General features: G+C 45.2%; 1 protein-coding gene across 4 annotated transcripts in view; it reads right to left on the reverse strand.

Moving 5' to 3' along the window:
* The window catches only part of GRIA1 (glutamate ionotropic receptor AMPA type subunit 1), a 323,898-nt gene that overhangs the window by 80,657 nt on the left and 227,965 nt on the right, over window positions 1-15,276 (reverse strand). For 3 of the 4 annotated variants that reach the window (XM_085001892.1, XM_021077008.2, XM_021077009.2), the window contains one exon: window positions 11,723-12,093. In XM_085001892.1, the coding sequence (XP_084858018.1) occupies window positions 11,723-12,093 (371 nt within the window). Of the gene's footprint in view, window positions 1-11,722; window positions 12,094-12,598; window positions 14,625-15,276 lie in introns of those variants that run through there. The other variant, XR_014830984.1, reaches the window with a different exon arrangement.

Raw genomic sequence — 15,276 nt, forward strand, 5'->3', positions numbered from 1 at the left:
TGAGTGATGCTGCCTATGTCCTCGAGTCATAATGCCGCCCCTGGCAGCCTTTCCTTTCTCCTGGGAGCAGCCTCCAGACTTCCCTCTGGCCATTACTGGACCAGGAGAACAGCCTGATAAAGAGATGCATGTCAGCGAATCTCTGAAAGCTCTCAGCAGAGAATAAATAATTGGTGGGAGACTAGGGACAAAGCAGAAAGGAAGTAAAGTGATAACGCAAAAGAAGGGAAAGAAAATTAGGATTTTTAAAAAATCCCTGGTGTGTGGTAGTACTAGGCAACATGCTTTAGCCTCAGTTTGCTCATGTATTCTTACCAGAGTCTTATCATATTGGTATTTATGGTCTCTCTCTCTCTTTTTTTTTTTTTTTAACCTTGAAGAAACAGGCTTGGCAGTTATGTTACTTGCTCAGGTCTTAATAGCTAATAACTGGTGGATTAAGATCCAAACCCAAATCTGTGTGATAATTAGATACTTGGACTTAAAACACAGTCATCTCTGCTTGCTTGGGCTTTTCTGTCACCAACTACCTCACCCAAGGCTCCCTTGATAAGTCTAGCTTTATCCCTTGGGACCAGCCCAAGTCCCTCTTTTTCTTCTAAGCTAATCCAGACCATTTTAATCCTCAGTGACCTTTCTTCTCTGCCTATTGACTATGAATCCTGCACTTGGGAACTATTCAAATACATGTCCTACTTTATTATCTACCTTTTTATTTGGGGGGGTATATTTTGGTTCTTGCAAATGTCAAAGGTACTCATCCTTCTGGCTTTTTCACATCTGCCATAATGATTAGCATTGTGCCTAAGGCAAGGTTTATACACTCAATGGTCCTCAACTAAAACATTTGATTGATTAACCCTCTCTTGGACCTGTAGAAACACATACCTACAGTAACCGGAAACAAAGTAAGATAAACTCCCTCTTCTTTCTCTCTCCCTACTCTTGCCATGGGCACCCACACAGAGAACAGCGTATGAAGGAGAAGCTGAATGCCAGGTGAGTGCCTGGCCAGACTCCACAGAAGGGAGGGCATTTTTCTTCCTGACATTCCCTTTTGTATACTGCTCAGGAGATATAGAACCTGGTGGCAGCAGTGATAGGGGCTCCCTGAGTGTCAGTTTTCATCTGGATTCTGGGAATGAATTCCAAAAATTAAACCCTGGCTGACATTGGTTCCATCCATGGTGGACCAAACCTTACAGTAAAAGTGCGTCTTGGGAGTAAGGAGTTAGTTCCGGTGGAGACAGAAGAACTGGCCCATCACTGCTCATTTTAGACCCTGTGTTTTGGGATAACACTCTAATGCCTATATAACAGGTTATAGAACCCCCAAAGTCATGGGATTGAATGTACCATTAAGCATGGTGAGCTCTGAACACTTGGCTACTGGACCTGGGGCTGACCTTGATTGATAGGTCCCATGGCTCAACATGTGCCTGCTTCAGTGCCTTTGCCCACAGTGATCACCTACCAGAGAGTTCCCTTTTCATTTCTCTCTGCCCTTGTAGAAAATCTTATCTCATCTCTCAAGGCACAGTCCAATGCTTCCCAGAGGTCTCTTTTTATTGCCACTCACACTGATATTTCCTTTCTCAACAAAATAAAACAACATACCACCAAGTTTAGTCCTCGTATACACATTCTCCCAGTTCCCTGTGATCCAGAGAGGCAGCATGGTGCAATGAAAAGAGCCTATAATTTAGAACCAGTGGTACAAGAACCCTTTATTTCCCTTTATGCAACCCAGTGCCCAGCAGATCTTTACAAAGTAGCATGGGCTGCATTGTGTCACTGGACGATGAACCATCACTTCTTTCAGCCAGTGGTCAGTGGGCTGCTTCCAACTTTTTACAGCAACAGTGAAACGAGAAAATCTTTACACATATATCTTGCCGCATATGCAATAACCATTTTCTATAGGATAAATGTGTAGACTTCAGATGGACCATAATTTTAAAGCCATTTGTAGACCTTTTGCCTCTTTTTCTCCTTCATTCATGTCTAAAGTACTGCATATTTAAAAACATGCCCTCTCCAGCTTTTGGCTCTGACTGCGGAATCTGCTGTCTGCCCACATCCCATCTGAAACCAGAATATCAGCCTCTCCAAAGTGGCAGCAGTCACATCTTTGTTCTTGTCTGTTTCATCATCTCCCTCACTCAGCTGGCCATGTAATCTTTCACTTTGGGTGGAACAGAGTCCACTCCCAGTGGGTCGCCTCTGCTCTGCCAGAAGATGGCTTTTAAGGACAAAGATACTGTGAGGAATAATAAGGAAGAAAAGCCAAAGCAGAAAAGTTTCCTTTAAAAAAGTGAGGGAATCCTACAGAAGGAAAAGGATGCTTTTCATTTACATGAATTCTAACCATCCACAGGGAGCCCTAAGGGACCTTCAGGAGATTTCGGGTCTTGGATGGCGATGGTGTGTCAAAGATAAATCACAAGTCTTTGAATCCAACAGACACAGGTTCTAATCTGAGCTCTGCTGGATAACCATGAACAGGAGAGTTAACTGCTCTGAGCCTCTTCTATAAAGTACTGTTGAATGAGATCCTGCTGTGTAGCACTGGGAGCTATGTCTAGTCACTTATGATGGAGCATGATAATGTGAGAAAATAGAACATATACATGTATGTGTAACTGGGTCACCATGCTATACAGCAGAAAAAATTGTATTGGGGCAATAACAATTAAAAAAATAAGCAAAAAAAAAAATGCTTTTGATGTCCCTGAGCAGCGGTTGTCATGATGATTAGAGATAACATCATAGGACACCTAAGACAATGGCTGATCCGTAGTAGGTGCAACAAATGAAATCAGTGTTTACTACTGTTGTCCCAGTAAAGAGAAGGTTAGAATGTTCCTGAAAAGTGAAAAGTGAAAAGTGAGGTAACTGAAAAGTGAGGTAACACTAGGATGACAGGGAAACTTTTCTGGGTTGATCTAATCAACATCCTTTTCTCCATTTTTTCCTCCAAGTCCATTCAAATACCAGGACTGAGTTGCCCTATTTTACACAGGTAGTTAGTGCCAGGCAGAAATTCTCTCTTTTAGTTTGTTTTTCCTCTAGTAAATGAAAAATGTGACATGGTCCTTAGAAGGCTACTTGTGAAAAGGCATTTATTCATTCAACAAACATATGTTGAATATTTGCAACGCATAACACCCATGTCAGGTTTCAGATGAGTGGCAGAGATAAGACTCCCAGTGTGTGTTTCAAAAGGGAACAGAAATGGGCCATGGTAGCTCAGGATGGGAAGACAAAATGCTCTCAGAGAGGTTCAGATGACCATGGCGACAGCAACAACAATGTCCATAGCACTGTCTGCATCAGCTCTGTGCAAAGGAAGAACTTTCCATGCATCATGCCATTTAGTACTCAAAATATCCCTTTAAAGTAGTGTTCTTATTATCCATGTTTTCCAGGAGAAGAAACTGAGGCACAGAGAAGTTATTTTCCCATCCTTCCTCAGCCAGTAAGCGGCAGAGCTAGGATTCAGCTGTAGGCAGGCCAATTCTAGAGTTCAAGCTATAATAACTATTACTGCAAAGCATAGCTTCTGAGGAAGAATTGGGGTTGGGAGGGGAGCAGTGAGGAGTGAGCATTTGCAAAAGGGAGGGTCACTGAGTGAAAAAGACAGGAGAGGGCATTCCCAACTGAGGGGATGACAGGCAGATAAAAGCAGCCTGGCGCCGGGGAGACAGTAGGATGTGCAACCTGGCTTGGCTTGAACCTTGGCTGGACCTGGGAATCGAAGAGATGTGAGCCTTAGACGGGGGCTGGGGACATGCCAGGGGCCATCTTGCTCCCATTCTGAAGAGGGGACAGTGAGTGGGGATGTGACTCACTTGGTAGGCATATAGACAGAGACTGAGCTTCTAAGACCATTTACCATCTCCTCCAACCCCATGGGCCTGGCCCCTATGACACAGCTGCTCCTGTTTCCTTCCTTAAGCAGGGGTCCATTCTGCCCTCAGCATCTGCTGTACCTCCTTATTTTAAGGTCCTCTCTCCTTAAGCCCCTGGAGACACACAGTGGGTGACTGTCCTCACGTGGGTCTGTCGTTTCTGTGTTATTGGAACACTCTTATTTTCAGCTTGCTACCTTGGGCTCCATTCACCTCTGATCTCGCTTGAACCCTGCTAGGGTAGAAGTGTTCCTTTGCACAGCTGGATGGCTGCACTTAGCTCATATGCAAAACCATCAGGCTCCCCAGAGGACTCTGAGCATTCCCCACCAATTCAATTCATTATGCTCTCATTTTTCTCTTTTTAGAAGTCAGTACTTCTTTCCAGATGAACAACTGGGTCTCTGGATCTCAGATGCTCTATTTCCAGAGAGGGTTTAAAAAGAAACAGGGGGGGTCTCCCCAGGATCATGTGGAGCCCCGGAAAATGTAGGCGGGCCTTTTTGGATATGGAGCTGTGGGCACCATCTTTCTTTTAGTGCAGCCCCATTCATGGCCTGGAAATTTTCCCAAGTATGTGAAATGAAAGAAAGACATATCAATCTGATTTTAACCTCAAAATGAAAATGAGTGAGGAGAGGAGAATTCCTTTTAAAAAATCTATAGACATGACATTTCAAATGTGTCTAAATACAGAAAAGATATGCTGTTTTATACTCCCCACCATTCTTCCAGGGGTCCCCACGAAGGCCTATAAGCTGAGTCTAGGTGTGTTTTGGTTTCGTCTGCAGAGTTCTCCTGGCAGTGACTGTCCAGGACTGCGTAGCCCCCAGTGGACCCTCGTTTTTGTGTTACTGAACTTACCCTAATCATCTGCAAGACCTTGGCTAAGTCCCTTCCCCTCCCTGTAAAAGCCAGAGGCCTCACCTGTCAAATGGGGATGGGGTGTTGATGAGGTTTAATTTTGCTGATTGCCTGTTTTTTTTTTTTTTTTTTTTTTTTTGGTCTTTTTGGGGCTGCGCCTATGGCACATGGAAGTTCTCAGGCTAAGGGTCAAATTGTCAAATCGGACCTGTAGCTGCCCGCCTATGCCACAGCCACAGCAATGCCAGATCCAAGTCGCATCTGTAACTTACACCACAGCTCACGGCAATGCTGGATCCTTAACCCACTGAATGGGGTCAGGGATCAAACATGCATCCTCATGGATACCAGTCAGGTTCGTTACCACTAAACTACAGTGGGAACTTCAAGTTCAGTGGCTTTCCAACTTTAATGCCCATCTGCCCTGGGGGAAGGCGAGGGGTTGTGAAACATACGGACTCCATTCTCCAAGTGCAGAATTTCCCATTCCATGCACCTCAAAGTCTGCATCCTGACAGACATCCTGGGTGAGCCTGATGCAGGGGTCCCAGCAGAAACCCTAACAATTCCTAGTCCCGAGACCTAGAGCAGGAAATAATCCACATTTCTCACATCACATCTTTGTGACACTCTCCCTTGCAGCAGTAAATCTGTATCCTGGATGAGGCTTATGTTTTCCAAAGGTGGAGTGTTTTGTAATTTCAGGCTGCTTCCGTCGCCTTTCCTCAACATTTGCTCCCTTCTTTCCTCTGCAACACTGCTCCTCATCCATATGGGAAGAGGTAGGGGTTTGCATGGCTGTCTCTGGGAGGGAAGAAGGGAGAGAAGGAGCTGGAAGGGGGAGAGTCTCCATCACCTCTTAACACCCTGGCATACTGGTTGCTATGGAATTTGTGTGTGAATGTGAAGGTCAGGCTATCATTGGTTATTGGTTTGGGCTTTGCTCATTGGCCACCCTGTTCCCATGGTGAATCAGTCCCAGGGCCCCCACAGAGTGCATTAACTGGGGGCAGGGTTTGTGGCACGGGGTTCCCAAGCCATCTCCAAAGTGCTATCACCCCCGTGCTTTTGCCGTCTTCTCGCTGAGTGTAATTATTGATGGAGATAATTATCAACGTACTGACACATTCTAAGATCAGGAACGAAAGCGTTCTGAAAGCAGAAATCATCATTTCCCATCATCCTCTCTACCCTTAGGCCCTTCCAAACCCCTCCCCTTTTCCTTACTAAGGTCTTCTGATCCCAGAAAAGTAGAAGCCAATGGGGATGCGGGGGCTGTGGGAATAAAGACTTGAAAGGCTCACTCTTAGCTCACTGCAGGCTCTGCACTGGGGAGCAAGAGGCCTGAGGAACTGCCTTGGTGACCCCAGAGAAAATCCTGTACCCATTTGGGCCTCAGTTTCCTTGTCTGTAACATGGGTTGGACGAACTGGATCATTCCAGGGATCACTTCCAGACCTAGCCCTGGAGCTGTGGCTCCACGTTTCCCAAAGGCTCACGGAGCACGGTTGACTCTTCCCTCTCCTCCTCCCCTGTAGCCTCCCCTATAGCGAGCGCTGGTGGGTGGAGTGTCAGAGCAGACCGCAAATCCATCTCCATGACCCCCACCGTTTCCATCACTATAATTTCCCCCAGACAGCTGTGAGAGCCCATTGCTTGGTTCCTAGGCGTCCACTCATGACTATTCCCTGCTTTAATTCATTTTCCACAGAGCTCCCCAGGGTGGCATTTTAGCATGTAAATCAACCCTTCCCTTGCTTAAAACTCTCCGGTGGCTTCCCACTGCACTTACATCTGTACCATGGCCACGGGTCCCTGCCTGATCCGGCCTCTGCCTACCTCTCTGATAGCATGTTAAACCCCTGTTCTCTTTTCTCAAGGCCAAGCCAGACACACTGGACCTTCCTCCTGTCCTTGAAAGCACGAAGCTCTCTTCCACCTGAGGGCCTTTGCCTGCAGCTGTCGTGCCTCTCAGCCCTGTGGACGCCCAGCTCCTTCTTGCTGTCTGCTCTGCGGAGGCACTTTCTCAGAACACTCTCAGCCAGTCCCCTTGAATTCGAATTCCACTTCCTTTATCACCTATTTTGAGAGCATTTTGTTCAGAGTGCCTCACAGTTTATAATTCACCACTGGTTATTTGATGTCTGTCTGAGCCCACTGCTCCTTGAAGCAGAGACGCCCACCCCCTCATGCTCCACCATCAATGTCTCTTCACGTCTTTAGCACCTAGCAACCTGTGCTGCACCTCACGGGCAATTAGAAACATCTGTTCAATAAATGAAATGACACTGCCCACAAAGAGAGGAAAAACGCTACAAAAGGGAACATTGGGGGAACTAAAGATAAATTCTGCTTGGGATTTTTTTTCTTTTTTTTTTGGCCAGGGTATGTGAAAGTTCCTGACCCAGGGAATGAACCTGCGACACAGCAGTGACCCAAGCCACTGCAGTGATAGTGCCAGATCCTTAACCCACTGAGCCGTAAGGGAACTCCTTGGGATGATCTTTGTCCTTCCTTTAATACATCCCTTCTCAAAATGTTCCTGTCTATGGGAAAAGGAAACTGAAATATCTATTAAAATTTTGGGGGCACAAGAAGCAGGCCTACAAAATCAATTCATGGATGGCATTTTAATCTCACCATCACCCTAATGAAAAAAATGGTATTTGTAATCACAGCTCAATTGAATTTTAAGTTTGAATGTTAAAATAGGTTATGCAAACACAATTTATCCTATAAATATTTTAAGGGGAGGAAGGAAGGACCTTGGAATCAAATCAGCAGCCTTTACTGGTATGTACTTGAAGATGCTAATTACAGATTATTTATCTATTTGTGGTACTGATGTAGAACACATGGATTTAGGCCCTGTGGCCACCAGTGTCTGTTATCATCCCTTCTACTTTATAGCCTCGGAAACCTATATTCTTGCCTTTCCTATCTTCCTTGCCACTAGGGGTGATCAAGGGCCTCTGTTCTGACTGATGAAATAGAGAGAAGCGGAAGGCCACTTAGGGTGGGCAGTATTCTGTTCAGCTTTTCTTTTGGCAGACAGAACCAACTGCATGACTCCTTCCCCCTCTTGCTGCTGAACATGGGCACGGCATCTGGGAACCATGTGTGAAAAACCACAGAACAGGAGTTCTCATTGTGGCTCAGCGGAAATGAATCCAACTAGCATCCATGAGGATGCAGGTTCAATCCCTGGCTTCGCTCAGTGGGTCAGGGATCTGGCATTTCCATGAGCTGTGGTGTAGGCTTGGATCCTGCATTGCTGTGGCTGTGGTATAGGCCGAGGTGGCAGTAGCTCCAATTCAACCCCTAGCCTGGGAACTTCCATGTGCCCTGGGCGTGGCCCTAAAAAGCAAAACAAACAAACAAACACACAAACAAAACCCCCCACAGAACAGCAGTCTCAGTTTCACTGACCATGGGCCACTGTCTGCCTCCACTTTCCTTGTATCATAAGAGCTAACTCTCCATCTGGTCAGATTTTTGTGTTACTTTCAGAAAAGCCCATTTGGCCACATTTTGTTGGCTTTTGTTTAAAAAACATAAATATTGAAGAGATAAAGAAAAGAGAATGCTACCCATGTAAACATCCAGGTCCATGAAATTTAAGGGGAACATAGTCCCTCGGTTTCTAAATTCATGAGGATTTATGGTTTATTTTGTAAGTAAATTGCTAAAACAGTTAATTGGGACTCATCAGGAAGGATGATTGAACATAAAAAGCCCCTTAAAAATACCTCCTACCAAGCCCCAGGTGTCTAACCCAGTGCTATACATTATCAGAGACCTGGGAAACTTGACTTCATCAAAAAATAGGTGAATGACAACAACAAAACCTTCTCTTGGCGTCTGCAGCATCTGCTTGGCCCTGGCTCTCATCGCTGTCTTTGCATCCTTGTGTTTTTGTCTGGCCCTAGTGAGATCCAGTCTGTGGCTCCTCCTTTTGGTATATATTTCTAGGAAACATTGTGATACGTATTCTCTCAGTGGGGTTTCTACAGCCCTCTAAGCTCTGGGATTGGCCAGGGCAGGCCTGGTAAGTAAGAGTCCATCTCAAGCAGATAAAACTCCTTATTCAGGCAGGTTGAGCCTTCTCTCTGCCTAGCAGACCCTTACAACCCAAGTGACACAACCTTCTGCTCAGTTCTGCAAGAGGGAGCTCAGGAATCCAGGTTTTGGAGGTCTCTGGAGCAAACCACTGTTCTGCTTTGTCTTTGGACTTCCCCAGTAGAGGGAGGTCCAGGGGCTTTTCGATCATAGTGGGCTGAGGAGTCCTTTTTTCTAGTGGAGTTTAGCAGAGGTCCAATAGAGAAAAATTGATAAAAGAAGTAAAAATACCTATTAGATTGTGCTTCCTAGGTGCTGGCTGGCTACTGAGTGAGGAGTTCTCTACGTATCAGTCTCTTTTAAACCTCACAACAATGCTTGAGGTTGTTTCCTATTTTATCAGTGAGAATACTGAAGAATAGAATAGAGCAGTTTTATTAAAAATGGGGAGGAAGGGGAGTTCTCATCGTGGCTCAGCAATAACGAATCTGACTAGTGTCCATGAGGATGTGAGTTTGATCCCTGGCCTTGCTCAGTGGGTTAAGGATCTGGCATTGCCGTGAGCTGTGGTGTAGGTTGTAGATGCATCTTGTATCCTGCTTTGCAGTGGTGTAGGCTGGCAGCTGACCCCAAGCCTGGAAACTTCCATATGCTACAGGTGTGGCCCTAAAAAGCAAAAAAAACAAAAACAAAAACAAAAATAAAAACAAACAAACAAACAAAAACAACAACAACGAAAAAAAGAAAATGAGGGGGAAGGAGGCTGGGTACTTTACTGTTCAGGCTCATCTTCACCTCAAGGTCAGTTCCTAAGATACCTTAGTGGAGACCTCAGATGCTCTAGAAACACAGTTTGAAAGCCATCTTGCAGCCATACATCACAAACTCCCATAACTTCTCAGGGGCCAGCAGAGTCACAGAGAATTGAAGGTGGTCAGCTGGGGGCTGGGGCGAAGGGGGCATGAATATACACATCAGCTCAAGAGGGCAGCTGCCACTCAGTTTTGGACTATAAGCCTTAGACTTGAGGAGGAAAGGGGGTGTGTGTGAAAACTTCCCCTGAAGTCAGACCACAAGGGTCCCAATAAGAGGTGAGAGGCCCACCCATGAAGGAAATAATGGAGAGAAACAAACCCATGGGTCTCCTCTAACACACGCATATTTGGACGGCCCATTACACTGACTATGGAGAATCATTTCTCCCCACTGTTTATCCACTGGCCTGAGTTATTTTTAAGCAAGCCCTTCCCCTGCTTGGTTCTATCTGCTCTTCACCATGTGTTTGCCAGCACTGGCCAAGCATCCAGTCTCACACCTCTTCTCCCACGCAACCCCCCTGACTGTCTCCTTATTTAAAGAAAAACAAGATTATAATGGTGAGTGATGAGACGGTCTAAATTATACAGCAGGCAAGATGAATCCAGAGGGTAGCTGCTTGGGAAGATTTTATTCCATGGCCACTTAGGAATATTGGTCCTCTGCTGACACTCAAATACAAGCCAGACAGGGGGTAAAAGTGCCTCCAGCACACATCTATGAGGCCTTGGTACGCACGAGGTTAAGCCCCCAGAAAGTGAGAGTGAGTGCACATCGAGTCCTGCCCCCAGATTCTAAGTCGTGCCTCCCTGCAGGCTTTAGGAATTTGATATTCTATAGGGGACCACCTACTGGTTAAAGAGTTCATAGACATCACCAAACTGTAAAAGGAAGTACAGCCAGCACTTATTTTTCTGGTAAATTGGAGGAGATTTGTGGCACGGATATTCTAGAATATAGTTGAAAGAACATTCCACACAGGACAGGAAGGGGTCAGTAAAGGTGAGAACTGGTACAGGTTGGTAGTTTTCAAACTTCTTTTTCTCCCTTCTCTTTTCCATTTTTCCTTCCTCCCTCCCTTCTTTCAACTTGGCTGCTTGCTGTCTTTTCTTCTGTTTTCTTTCTAATTTCCTTCCCTCTTTCCTCCCTTCCTTTCTTCCTTCCCTCCCTTCCTCCTTCCTTCCCCCCTTCCTTTCAGAATCCTTTTCACAAAAGAAATTGTGTTCACAATTATAATATATAAAACAGACAAATATGGGGCTACTCAGGTCTCATGTGGGGGCTGAAAAGCTCACTGATTGGTCCCCCCAGTCCTCTCTATATGAAATCCAAGGCACTTCCAAGAAAACTCATTTTTGAGCCACAGGAAACAAATTTCCATGTCCTTTGGAATTAAATTATTGCCAAGGGCTTTCTGAGAGCCAAGAACAGGAGAATCCTTTTCTCTTAATGATGAAGAAACCAAGGTCTTCCAGGGTCAGGGGACTGATCCAGAGCCACACAGACAGTGCTCAAGCCAGAGATGGAAGCCACTCATAGTTCACACTTCTTCTGTCACTCAGAAGTAGGCAGATGGTGGTCTGAATCACGACTCAACCAGCCACCGCCCTGGGAAGGTAGTCAACATTTCTGTGGTTCCTCGTTTGTAAAAGGAGACACAACAGGAGACCCACCTGATGCTTCCCTGAAGATTGAATGACATGAGGCATGCAAAGGACTCAAAACCTTGCTTAGCATCTACGGGAGGTGCTCAATAGACGTTGGTTGTACTGCCCACCCTCCCATTCTTTCTCTGCATCTTTCAGCTACATGGTTACACCTGTTAATCTTGAGAGAGCATCAATCAGAGAGCAGACCGAGGTGGCCTACACACAGGATGTGTCCAGATAATCCACAGCATGCACTGGACAGTTGACAGGAAAGTGCAGCTGAAAAGCTGAATCCAATGAAGGCTGGAAAAAATTCCCATCCCCCTTAACTTCTCAGTATTTATTTATTTTTTCCAAAAACAAACAAACAAACAAACAAAAAACCCACAGCATTGAACAAAGGGTTGAGAAGAGCAGACTGACCTGGGAGAAATGTCACATCCCTGCTGCATGAAGGCTCCCAGGGAGAACCACAAGCTGTTGAATATTCCAAACTCATTGGACTGGTCGCTGGTGGTCTGGTCCCGCCCTTCCTCAAACTCTTCACTGTGCCACTCGTAGGGGCTGAAGCGGCTGACCAGGAAGAGGACGACGCTCACGCCAATGTAGGCGAAGACGATGCACATCCAAATCTCATAAGCCAAAGGATCCAGGAAGGAGAACACCCCGGGCTTGGACTTCTGGGGCTTTTTTATCATGATGGAGATTCCCAGACTCATAAATGGCTTGGAGAAGTCTATCACCTCTTCCCGGACCAAAGTGATTGTTAAAGGGGCCACGGCCACATCTGCTCGCTACAGAAAAAAATAAAAAAAGAAAAAAGGAAGAGAAGAAAAAATGCATTTGAGCTCAGTAGCTCTCTGTTCTTTTTTTTTTTTTTTTTCTTTACTGTGAATATTCCTTTGTATCTTAAAGGATGTGAGAGCTGGCAAAACTTCAGAAGTCCACCGTGTCCTCCTCTCTATTAAATATTTATGTTAAATGGATAATCCTCTCCATATCTTCCAGAAGAGATTATCCCATTGTTTAACAGTTCTAATTGCTAAGGGCATCTTCCTCACCTTACTGGAAGTAGGCTGCTGTAATACCTGCTATTTTTTTGCCTGCCCAGCAGCCCTTCCTCCTCCCTCTGGAAGAATTACTCCTGCCCCACCCCCGTCCTCCTGGTTCAGATGGGGCTGATCACCCTGGTGATACCCCAGTCTGGCCTTGATTAATTCAAGGATGGCATACTACCCAAGTCTCTTTAATGGTTATTAACCCTAAGAGTCAGAGTGAGAGAGGCAGAAGCTGATTCACTTTTTTTTTTTGGTCTTTATAGGGCCATACCCAAGGCACATGTAAGTTCCCAGGCTAGGGGTTGAATAGGAGCTGTAGCTGCCAGTCTACGCCATAGCTCATGGCAACACTGGATCCTTAACCCACTGGGCGAGGCCAGGGATCGAACCCTCGTCCTTATGGATACAAGTCAGGTTTGTTACTGATGAGCCATGACGGGAACTCCCAGAAGTTGACTCATGATGAAATAACTTAGGCCACCCTAAATTCAGGGTTTACTCTGGATTCCTTTGGAGCATGTGTCAATCTACTCTTTTGTTTATCCCTACGAACATGAATCAGTCCTTCTATTTGCCTAATGCAGTTTGAGTTGGGTTTTTCCTACTTGCAACCAAGACAGTCCTGGCTAACAAGGCAGTAAAAGCAAATTTAGCTCCATAAACATTTATTGGGTGCTTTTTATGCACTAGCCCTAGGCTTGAAGGTAAGCTATAGTCTCTACACTCGGGATTACAAACTGGTTGGAGAGACTGGTACACACACACACACACATACACAATTTCTCAATGTACAAGGTAGGCAGGATACATGCTATCCAAGAGATACAAAATTCTACAGGTCAGGAAGGAATTCATTCTGGCTGAGGACGTCACGGGCTGCGTCATCAAAGGGGTGACATGTAAATCTGGCATTGAAGTGGGGTTAGGATTTTTACAGGTTGCTCGAGAAAAGAATACATTCGCAGAGGAGGAACTCATGTGAGCTAAGGCCTGGCAGAGCGTTGTATCACAACGTTTTTTTCCAGGAAGATCACTAGGAAATGCACAAATCATTCAGTTTTTAAAATGCATGTAGACACACATGACACAGTCATGGGAAATGTTCCTCTCGGGCACCAGCACACAGATTCACTGCCTTGCTCTTCAGTCTTTCCTACCTCTGCCTAATGGCAGAAGCACTGGCATCTGTGCTATAAAAATCCACTGGTCTCCTGGCCTGAGATCAAGAGATCCTGGAAATCTAACAGGGCTCCATGGACAGATGCCATAACATTCATTTCTGAAATGAGAGGCATGTCTGCGCACGTCTGATGGAGGCGGATGGCTTTCTCTCACAATGCTGGGCAACAGTCCAGATGTGAGGCTGGGGACAGATGCTGTGTGGACCTCGCCCCCGCCCAGCTGCTGGCTGGTGTTGCTTATGAAAGATTTCCTCTGCTTACTCTCATTGGCTGGGGTTTTTGAGAACATATTTTAAGTGTAATAAAAAGCCTGGCTTCAGAATGACTTAAGTTTCTCACATACAGAAAGAAAGTTTCCGTTAAACAATGCGGAATTGAGTGTGTATTTTACAGTAATTCTGTTTTTTTTTTTCCCCCCTAACACCCACTACATAAATCTTGATACTTTTTCCAAACACAAGCCATTGCCAGGGAGAAAATATTTCCTATGTCCTCTGTAACCTAACATAGGTAGAAAAGGAAAGAGGGAGAAAAGCTATGGAAATGACTTCAAGAAAATGACCACAAATTGCCCAAAAGGGAGGTGGATAAAAACCAGCTTTAAACATGGTAAAGGGAATTGAATAGATTTATTTGATGCCTCCTGATGAGAGTTAATAAAAGGGACTATGGACTGGGAAAAAAAAATCACAGAACCACATCATCTTATCACTTAGTTCATTTAGCAGTTCTAGGGTTTGTTCCATGGAATATTATGTTTGGAAGAATAAAATTAAGTATAACATAGAAAAAAACATGAATTTAAACAGGCTACTTTGTGACAGGACTTCTCAGAACCTTTAAAAGACCACTATGCACTGAAGTAGAAGTAGAAGAAGTTTTCCAAAATTCTTTGGCTGTGAATCTGTGGAGCACCAAAAGGCACCTGCATGAGTAAGATACACACAGGGAGAGATGCTGAATTCAGCGAACTTGTTTTGCAGATGGGAAACTCAGGTCCAGAGAGGGAAGGTGGTTTGTGCAAAGCAGCAATATTTTAGCTTGTTTGATATTGACCAAAAGGTCTCAGGAGTTTATTTCCAGTGCCTCAGGAAGTTACTGGACCGCTGTAGGATCAGTCAAGGGCAATGCTTATCTGGGAAAGTAGCCCTGATATCTTTTGTGACTCACCGACCATGTGGTCTTGAGTGAGACAGTTGTTCTTCTGGATATCAGTTTCCTGTTTCAAAAGAGAGGCATAACAATTTCTGCTTTATCTCTTTGACAGAAGTGTTTTGTAAGAGTCAAATGAATCAAATGGATGAGAGTACTGTGAGCTGTGGGCATTTCACAGGTGCTCAAAATTATTTCCTTAAACTGACACCTTATGACTGTGGCTCTCAAAGTTAAGCATGCAGTCCATCACAAGCACCTTGGCGGGGGTGGGGTTTAAACCACAGATGGCAGAGCTTCTACATCATTGGGTCTGGAGAGACCTGAGAATTTGCATTTCCAACAAGTCCCCAGGTGATGCCCATGCTGCTGGTCCAGACATCACACTTTGAGAACCAATGACCTAGGAGATCTCAACACAGCATTGTCCAGAAGCAATGTTGGAGAAAACAGTAAACAGTGTTGATGCAGTAGGTAAAAGCAGGAATTGAGGAAAACTCCATCAGGGTTGGAGAGTCACCCTAAGCGAGGCACTGTGTAGGGAGATTCCCCTCTCTAGTCCTGGGACAAAGGACCTAGGGGTTAA

This window comes from Sus scrofa, chromosome 16 (assembly GCF_054392235.1).
Source record: "Sus scrofa isolate SSC_HxYL_T2T_F1_AM1 chromosome 16, Sscrofa_HxYL_maternal_Yorkshire_Landrace_v2.0, whole genome shotgun sequence".
NCBI lineage: Eukaryota > Metazoa > Chordata > Mammalia > Artiodactyla > Suidae > Sus > Sus scrofa.